Source organism: Danaus plexippus, assembly GCF_018135715.1.
Source record: "Danaus plexippus chromosome 13 unlocalized genomic scaffold, MEX_DaPlex mxdp_15, whole genome shotgun sequence".
Taxonomy (NCBI): domain Eukaryota; kingdom Metazoa; phylum Arthropoda; class Insecta; order Lepidoptera; family Nymphalidae; genus Danaus; species Danaus plexippus.
The window spans coordinates 854,750-865,617 of NW_026869849.1; the positions used below are offsets into that span (position 1 = coordinate 854,750).

A 10,868-nucleotide genomic window follows, 5' to 3' on the forward strand; every position below is an offset into this window, starting at 1 on the left:
CCTTAACATGTTCGGCAGTCTACAGAACATTACCACCATGGAGGAAGAAACCCATAAGGTTGGCAGTTTCGAGACTATTTAGGGGCATGGTGTTCCCTTCCACTCTGCCTCTAGATAGTCTTCAAATAACCACCTTAACATGTTCGACAGTCTTCAGAACAGTACCAACACGAACGAAGAAACCCATAAGGTTGGCAGTTTCGAGACTATTTAGGGGCATGGTGTTCCCTTCCACTCTGCCTCTAGATAGTCTTCAAATAACCACCTTAACATGTTCGACAGTCTACAGAACAGTACCACCATGGAGGGAGAAACCCATAAGGTTGGCAGTTTCGAGACTATTTAGGGGCATGGTGTTCCCTTCCACTCTGCCTCTAGATAGTCTTCAAATAACCACCTTAACATGTTCGACAGTCTACAGAACAGTACCACCATGGAGGAGGAAACCCATAAGGTTGGCAGTTTCGAGACTATTTAGGGGCATGGTGTTCCCTTCCACTCTGCCTCTAGATAGTCTTCAAATAACCACCTTAACATGTTCGACAGTCTTCAGAACAGTACCAACACGAACGAAGAAACCCATAAGGTTGGCAGTCTCGAGACTATTTAGGGGCATGGTGTTCCCTTCCAGTCTGCCTCTAGATAGTCTTCAAATAACCACCTTAACATGTTCGGCAGTCTACAGAACATTACCACCATGGAAGAAGAAACCCATAAGGTTGGCAGTTTCGAGACTATTTAGGGGCATGGTGTTCCCTTCCACTCTGCCTCTAGATAGTCTTCAAATAACCACCTTAACATGTTCGACAGTCTACAGATCATTACCACCATGGAGGAAGAAACCCATAAGGTTGGCAGTCTCGAGACTATTTAGGGGCATGGTGTTCCCTTCCACTCTGCCTCTAGATAGTCTTCAAATAACCACCTTAACATGTTCGGCAGTCTACAGAACATTACCACCATGGAAGAAGAAACCCATAAGGTTGGCAGTTTCGAGACTATTTAGGGGCATGGTGTTCCCTTCCACTCTGCCTCTAGATAGTCTTCAAATAACCACCTTAACATGTTCGGCAGTCTACAAAACATTACCACCATGGAAGAAGAAACCCATAAGGTTGGTAGTTTCGAGACTATTTAGGGGCATGGTGTTCCCTTCCACTCTGCCTCTAGATAGTCTTCAAATAACCACCTTAATATGTTCGGCAGTCTACAAAATATTACCACCATGGAAGAAGAAACCCATAAGGTTGGTAGTTTCGAGACTATTTAGGGGCATGGTGTTCCCTTCCACTCTGCCTCTAGATAGTCTTCAAATAACCACCTTAACATGTTCGACAGTCTACAGAACAGTACCACCATGGAGGGAGAAACCCATAAGGTTGGCAGTTTCGAGACTATTTAGGGGCATGGTGTTCCCTTCCACTCTGCCTCTAGATAGTCTTCAAATAACCACCTTAACATGTTCGACAGTCTACAGAACAGTACCACCATGGAGGAGGAAACCCATAAGGTTGGCAGTTTCGAGACTATTTAGGGGCATGGTGTTCCCTTCCACTCTGCCTCTAGATAGTCTTCAAATAACCACCTTAACATGTTCGACAGTCTTCAGAACAGTACCAACACGAACGAAGAAACCCATAAGGTTGGCAGTCTCGAGACTATTTAGGGGCATGGTGTTCCCTTCCAGTCTGCCTCTAGATAGTCTTCAAATAACCACCTTAACATGTTCGGCAGTCTACAGAACATTACCACCATGGAAGAAGAAACCCATAAGGTTGGCAGTTTCGAGACTATTTAGGGGCATGGTGTTCCCTTCCACTCTGCCTCTAGATAGTCTTCAAATAACCACCTTAACATGTTCGACAGTCTACAGATCATTACCACCATGGAGGAAGAAACCCATAAGGTTGGCAGTCTCGAGACTATTTAGGGGCATGGTGTTCCCTTCCACTCTGCCTCTAGATAGTCTTCAAATAACCACCTTAACATGTTCGGCAGTCTACAGAACATTACCACCATGGAAGAAGAAACCCATAAGGTTGGCAGTTTCGAGACTATTTAGGGGCATGGTGTTCCCTTCCACTCTGCCTCTAGATAGTCTTCAAATAACCACCTTAACATGTTCGGCAGTCTACAAAACATTACCACCATGGAAGAAGAAACCCATAAGGTTGGTAGTTTCGAGACTATTTAGGGGCATGGTGTTCCCTTCCACTCTGCCTCTAGATAGTCTTCAAATAACCACCTTAATATGTTCGGCAGTCTACAAAATATTACCACCATGGAAGAAGAAACCCATAAGGTTGGTAGTTTCGAGACTATTTAGGGGCATGGTGTTCCCTTCCACTCTGCCTCTAGATAGTCTTCAAATAACCACCTTAACATGTTCGGCAGTCTTCAGAACAGTACCAACACGAACGAAAACCCATAAGGTTGGCAGTCTCGAGACTATTTAGGGGCATGGTGTTCCCTTCCACTCTGCCTCTAGATAGTCTTCAAATAACCACCTTAACATGTTCGACAGTCTACAGAACATTACCACCATGGAAGAAGAAACCCATAAGGTTGGCAGTTTCGAGACTATTTAGGGGCATGGTGTTCCCTTCCACTCTGCCTCTAGATAGTCTTCAAATAACCGCCTTAACATGTTCGACAGTCTACAGAACATTACCACCATGGAAGAAGAAACCCATAAGGTTGGCAGTCTCGAGACTATTTAGGGGCATGGTGTTCCCTTCCACTCTGCCTCTAGATAGTCTTCAAATAACCACCTTAACATGTTCGACAGTCTACAGAACATTACCACCATGGAGGAAGAAACCCATAAGGTTGGCAGTTTCGAGACTATTTAGGGGCATGGTGTTCCCTTCCACTCTGCCTCTAGATAGTCTTCAAATAACCACCTTAACATGTTCGACAGTCTACAGAACATTACCACCATGGAAGAAGAAACCCATAAGGTTGGCAGTTTCGAGACTATTTAGGGGCATGGTGTTCCCTTCCACTCTGCCTCTAGATAGTCTTCAAATAACCACCTTAACATGTCGACAGTGATGACCGTTATACGATCATGAAGGAAAGAATTAATAAGGCTACCATCTACTGAGAAAAAATTAGAATTATTAAAATGTCACTACTCTTGATACCAAATAACTTATTTTTTGTAGGTCAACTAGACATTAAACATCTTTGTATAAAGTCTTATAGTTTGTTTTTTAATACTTGTTGAAGAGATTGTGTCTCGAATATAATTGGTATATTAACACTATCTTGAAAAATATGAAATTTCATGTAAAGTATGAGTCTTGATCGAAATTAATTTTCATTAGAAAATTGAGCTCGGTCTAACCTCACCTCTCACTCACCTTTGCAATTTCGTCCTATTTTGTTGGTCCCCAATAATTCCGTGTCCATAATTAACATATAGTATTGGTATTTTGTGTTATAGTCAAATTATATGTTATATGCAGCAATCTGTGAGACACGACTTGACAACAGAATTTATAAGTAAAATAAACAATCACCTCAAAATGTACGCTGCGCAGTTTACAGAGGTTTACCTCTGGTGACCACTCTAATAGTACCTTAGTTATATTCTAACTAATTATAATGCAATCGTAAGATCCATTTATTATTAGTTTTTGTTCTGTACTATAAACATATGTTTTTATCTACAATAATAAAGAGTAAAAATTAATTTTCATTTCAACAGATAAACTTCCAGCTAGTCACATAACAATAAAAACGATTATAAAAATTTTGAAAAATTAGTGTAGTGAATTAAATTTACAATAAAAAAACGTATAAGAAATTTTCGTTTTTTTACTAGTTTTAGCTATATCGTATTTTGATAAAATTTTATTAATGTATTATATTCTTTATAATATCGTTGTGAATTTTTGTAATTTTGCGTTTAATAAAGTCTTTTATTTGTTATTTTAATGTTATGTTACGAAACACTTCAATGTGCATTTTAAATGCTTTTATAAAAAAAATCTGACAATGAATAATATGTGATTATAAGGCCAAAGTGACGAAATAGACTTATTTTTACCTTTTTTTATATACTTGATACATTTTATATTGAAAGCTATTTCCAATTCAGTTTAACATATCATAGGATGTATTCAAGAAACATAAATTTAAATTACACCAAGATCGAATGTTAAGGTCTTTCTTAAAACAGCTTAACTTTTTTTTCTGCCATTTGTAAAACATGTAATGTGAGAAGTATATTTTATAATATTACGGATTTAGCATTTTATTATAAGTATAAAAATCTTTTAATAATTTATAGATTTTCGGAAGTTAGTATTATTTTTTAAGAGCTCAAGAAAATCAATGTATACTTATAATATAATTAAGTATGGTAACATTAAACCAATATTATTTATACATACTTATATATATAAAACAAATTAATAAACAAAATTAATATAAATAACATATTTAGTTAAAGAAACGCCTTATATTTTTTATCCTTACCGCAAAAGAGCACACGGTGTCCTATTAAGCAAATATTTTTTTTTTTTTAAAAGAGTATAAATTGAATTGAACTTTTATTTATTTTGTTGTAAAATTCCACGCGCTGTATTCATGATTCATCTCATAATTATTTGTTATTATACATATATACATACGAATTAATTTAAAATGCTAAATAGATAACTTGAAATTATTTGTTCCTGTATTTCTATGTATAACAAACAATGCTCGGTTACATTTTGTGTCTGTGTTACAATAATACGTAAATATAAGTTCACAGATTAAAAATAAATGAATTATTTAAAATGATAAACTCAAAGTTTAATAAACATTTCCTATTAAATATTATCAATATAGTTTTTCTTGACTAAAATATCAAAAATCGAAACTCACCCATAAATAGTAGGTACATGAGGCATATATAAAAATTTCTTAAAATGAACATTTTATTTAAAATTTCACATCCGTGTCTTTTATTTGAAACAAATTTCTCTCTCATTATAATGTCAAAAGTTATTCACTTATTAGTTCACATGCTCTTTAATTAAATATTTTTTTTATTATTATTAATAAATAAAACATGTATCACTTCATTATTTACGTTTTGTATTAAAACGTGTAACTTTATTTATTATTATTTTTATTCGTTATGTTTATTATATCGGCGGTTAACAACGCGTGCGGCACGTCCACTCTCTACGAAGCGATGAGCCAAACTGATGTCTGATTTCATACCATTTTTTTTTCAGACGGAAACGCTTTGATCAACCATCTGTGTCTGATAGATTCTCTAATCGGCAATAAAGTGTCCTTAATCTACGTTAGAGTACTAACACTCGCTGAAAACACTCATTCAAATGTAGCAAATTGTTTTAAAATATGAAATTTCTTTTTTATTTATTAGTCAAACAAATATTTATTGAGTTTACATTCGGTTAAACTGATAATATACGGTGTTTTATATTTTCTTACAGACGATATATTGTTATTTTATTGAAGAAAACAAATAAATCCTAGGGATACGTTATGCAATTAAATCAATATAAAGTTATAACTTCAATCCAGAATCCTTAATAATCCGAAATATTCTTCCTTATTCAATTCATTATATAAAACCTATTTAGTGCACATTTTACTTTTTTCAAAGTTAATCTGGTTTCTTATCACTTTACCAATTTTGAAGATTTTTCCAATGTACACAGATTATGATATTATTATATAATAATCTTTATAACAGCTGTTTTATTGTTTTATGTTTTTTTTATACACTTACAAACAAGATTCAGTTTTGGGGGTATCTAGAATATTTAAATAAAAATAGAATTCAAGGCAAAAAGCTGAACGTCGTTCTTTAAAATACTTTATTTGTTTTTTACTTTATGTTATAATACAAATTTTCATTATTGCTATTTTTAACAACTATTATTAGTTATACATCTGTTCTTTTTCTAATTTTAGAGAGAAGTTAGAAATGTCACAAACGAAACAAAAACTCTTTTTACATTAACTATACTTTATAAAATTTTTAATAAATGATTGTACCGAGGTATTATATACTAGGCTCTTGACAATTTATCAGCGAAAACACAGCTCAAGTGTGTGTAGGACAGAGGTATAAAATAAGCAAGGTAATAAAAAAAATGTCCATAAACACACACAAAGAATATTTATTATATTATATAAGAAATATTCTTTGTGTGTGTGTATAAAAATAGTAACAAAGAATAAAACGTATTATTGTTATATTTACGACTAGATTACATTAATTCTGATAGCATTAAGATAAGATTATTTCATCCTCGTAAGGCGTGTTAAAATAAACACATAGGTACATCTATATATTATTTTATATTATATGAATTCACTCTTCGTTATTTTGGATCAAGTTTTAATAAAGGATAATAAAAATAAAACTAATATTTTCGGATTTACTACGCGATTCTAATTATTTATAATAGCATACTCCCGACGTTTCGGTTACTTCGCAGCAACCGTGATCACCACGACGAGATGAGAATTCTCATGGAATATGTACTTAGAACTTAGTAGAACTTAGAAGAAGATCTCACGAGGATAATTAATTATAAAAGTTAACACTTGTATATGGGATAAAATTCGGTTGGTCGTTAGAAAATAAATCGGTATTCTTAGTACAGGTAACCATCGTCACACTGCATACAGAGCGTTTCTCGTTTCTTATTTGACAACACACGTTAACACTATATACAATGTACGAATATTTATGAATGAAATACGTTTAATGCTCTGTAATTAACGATGGAGTCCCGGGTAAGGTTTAAGTAATACAGGTTTCTCTGTATATGGATAGCTAGTGGTTAGTTTACGGTTTACGGTTTTCGTCTTTTTTAAATTTAATTCCAAATTTTTATGGTTCCAGGTCAACATAAATTCACTTATGGATTTCGATTTCGCGACAGTTTAAATAAGGGTCGTAGATGGAGTATATGATGTAAGCCTGAAAGTGTAAGGATTTCTTTCCGTTTAAGATACGGAACCTAAAAATTATTTCTGAAATATAATTGCGGGTTGAATTATAGTATCCTGTAATGCGTGTGTTGTCTGTGAGGATTATAAACATTTCAAATTAGTTGTTTTTATAAGTATTTCTTCATATCGATTTAATTCTTATTTTAAACAAATAAAATTTAGAGATTAAGGATTTTTGATTATTTTTTTTATATTCACGATTTGCGAACTTTACCTTAATGACGTTGATAAATAGAATACGAAAACAAATCTAAATTCAACGTTTACAACCTGTCAGCGAGAAATTAATATAAAAATATTATTACTAATCATAATAACATAAAAGCTGAACGTCTCTCAATGGCCCACGACGTAGTTCTGTGACCCCGATGACAAATCGAGGACTTTAATTGTCGTTATCAATCTCACTGCCTGTAATCGTAAAAGTAATCACATTTGATGTCCGCACAAAAGTATTTTCGCTGCAAATTGCTAGGTCGTAACCGTTGGTGTATAGCAGAAGATTTGTGTAACAAGTGAACGGGTTTTTTTTGGATTGCTTTTCATAAAAGCTTACCGTGTGTATTGTATAGTGTTTGTAATGTTGCTGGTTGTACGATGACACTACATACAGGGAGTTAAAAGTTTTTCATTCACAACACTTCGCATGTTATAGTATTGTTGAACGGGAGACGGGAAGATCTTCGTTTGTAATGTGTTAAAACGAACTTGTACTTAACGAACAGAGTGCCATCAAACTCGATTGTTCCCGAGAAAATTTTGGTTTATTTATGTAAAACGAACTTCAAAATATTTCCTAAATAACAAAAAATACATATTATAAGTTTCATTTAAAAATGAAGTAATTTCAAGAGATTAATTTGTTTGTGTTATTCGTCATCGGTATATAAATTTATAGAGAGAAATGAGTTGAAAATATATAACTACGATATGTCTAAGTAATGCGGTATAAAAATATCTATTGAATACTATCCACGATAATATTTGCTGTCATTTAATGTTTTTGTTAAATAAATTGGATAAATACATAAATATTTAGTACAAACAGGATAATCACGACCGATTTGTGTAAGTTCTCATTCAAATATCAAAGTAAATTAACGATAGTTTTATTGACACTGAACTTCTAATCCGTAATAGAAAATGGCTATAAAACATTTGATTCAAATACTGTTTAGTCTCGTATATTGATAGACTATGTCCCCAGTTTGTAATAAATTTTTCTCGAATACTTAGACGAAATAAATAAACTTATTTAAAAAAAAAACACATGTGATAAATTATTTCGTAAATATTTTTAGTAGAAACCAGTATACTAAAACGACATAGAAAAATATTCAAAGTTAATATTGAACTTCGTTTTATTACGCTTGAAACAAAAAAAAACTTTGTCTTTATGGTTGTACTCCATCTTGAACTCTTTTATTATGAATGTGTTTTAATTTACCAATTACGATGAAGGTTTATGTTGTTTCCGTATTTTACATTACTATTATTTTGTTTTGTTTGCAGATATTTGGTAGCGTTAGCTATTTTACTTTGCATATTTCAAAGTACCATTAGTTTGAACGCATCTAGCCTACTCTTGTAATTTCAGCTTATCACACATAAATAGAGATGTTCCTACGAGTTTTAAGTGCCTTCCACAAATAGTCCTAATTGAAAATCAATGTTCGACGACACACAATCAGGGACAAAGATTAATTACTATGAAGAGACTGTTTGTCATTCGACGAAACAAAAAAAAGGCGAAAAATATTAAGCGTTTGTCTATGGAACTTCCTGTAATATTATGTTATAATGATCATTTACAATTATTTATTTATTTTTAGACCAAATAAAATAAATAAAATAAAATAAATTACGTTGATTTATTCTATATAATGTTTAATTTTCTCAACCCGGGTAACATTAACTGCCATGTATGTAATGACAAATAATCATTAAATTAGTACGTTCCATATTTAAAACTAAATATCTCGAGGAATGTGATGCAGCATATGGCTTTATTCAAGCATGTAGTGGGCGTCTAAAGATACAGTCACGTTCGACGACGTGCTAAACACATTATTTGCTGTCCTTCGAAGTGGTTAAAGACGTCACATGTCATTTTAAAAATGTACCTGATAATTGTTTATCTGTTATTAATATGAAAATCAATGGCTAGAATCTGTAATTTGGACAAAAAAAGCACTTCTTATATTATGAAAGACAACAGAGGAGTCTATTCAGAAAGTGTTTGTAGTAAGAAAGAAAATATATCTCTCTTCTCAAATCATATTTAATTTATTTATACATATTTGTATAAGTCTGATTGGTATGTTTTCAGTTAATAGTAAACGTAAACGATTCCGAATACCTTACATATATTTTTTAACGAGAGCTAAAACTTGTAAAAGTAAAACCGCTTCCGTGTAGTCTCTTCCCCAAAACTAATCACCTCCTGGCTCCTGAGTTACTCACAGTAATATAGGAGATAGTACTATAGTAGTATAAAGTATTTAATAGCTGTATAGATAATACATAAGTTGTTTAATTCCAATGACGATCGACGCGTTAGGAATTTTTCTTGAATAACGGTATAGTATTAAAAAAGTTGATAAATTTAAAACAATGACTTTTCAATCAGACAATAAAGCCTATTACAGGAAGTCGTAATAAAATTCTTTAAAATTATTTCCGGGCATAAGAAAGATGTAAATGTTTAAAATATCTAAATTGTTTCATTATATACGTAATTCCGATGTTTATGGATTTTCCACTCACAAGTGTAGATCATGCTTATATAGCAACATAAAATATGATGTATGTTAAAAATAAGACCACTAACATAACAGAGGAAAAAATAGAATGTAATAAATTCCCAAGACTCCGGATGCCGCTCTTGAGAGGAGTTTGGTTTATATTTCATATAATCTCCGCGATGTTTATTGAATGGTCAATGTGGAAAATAAATTAATTAAATACACAATTCCCTCTAACTATAAAGATAATTAAATATTATACCTAAATGTTGTTACATTTAAGTGTCATAATCGTTAGCCGTCAATTGGTTTACTTGTTTTGTATAAAATTTTGATGTTTATAAATTTGAATGCATTTATTTTAAAGACATAGAAGTAATATTAAATATGATAGAAGGTAACTATCTTAACAATAGACACTTAAAGTTCCGGGGATGGTAATGTCTTCAATAACGTTTAAAATATCAAAGCAGCCTTATAAGGATGTCATGTAAGTAGTGTAATGCGGTCCGGAATTTTTAAGATAAAACACCTGTGAGTACTAAGTATTAAAAATAATCCTTTAATAAAATAAATTACTCTATTTTTGACCGTTGTTTGTGTAAATTAAAATTATAATGGCTGTTTAAACAGTAATAAACATTACATCGCTGTCGTAAATAGACTATAAAAAAAATGTTATTGCTCGTTAAATGGACTCCCTAAAGAGTTAATAACTGAAAGATTGTAAAATTATTCATTATTGACAGTCAACAAACTGCGATATATTGTATAAATATAATATTTTCTTACATTAGAAACGACAATAACTTCACCGAATTAGAGCTTAGCATTTATCATAGGCATATAGCACTAACGTTTAAAATAAAAAAATATGTAAGACTGTTGAAAACGCCATCTCGAAAAGGATAGGTGAGTTATGTAGCCTTGGCAGCGCCATCTCTTATTGAACAAAAAACATTTCTGTTAGCAATATGTTTCGATTATACAATATTGAAAGGTTTACGCTAGTTTTTAACATTAATATTAATATAATTCTTTATATTTAAGAATAATCAAGCATGTTACTATAAATCCAACAAACAATATGTCATTTTGTAAAAAAATTGTCTATGCCTTCCTCTATTATTT

General features: G+C 32.2%; 1 protein-coding gene across 1 annotated transcript in view; it reads right to left on the reverse strand.

Annotated features, from left to right (window-relative positions):
* LOC116770325 (lutropin-choriogonadotropic hormone receptor) overlaps window positions 1-5,196 on the reverse strand; it is a 31,158-nt gene extending 25,962 nt beyond the window's left edge. Inside the window, exon 1 of the mRNA XM_032661746.2 lies at window positions 4,879-5,196. Within this exon, the coding sequence (XP_032517637.2) occupies window positions 4,879-4,984 (106 nt within the window). The 5' untranslated portion in view covers window positions 4,985-5,196. The remainder of the gene's footprint in view (window positions 1-4,878) is intronic.
* Window positions 5,197-10,868: the final 5,672 nt, after the last annotated feature.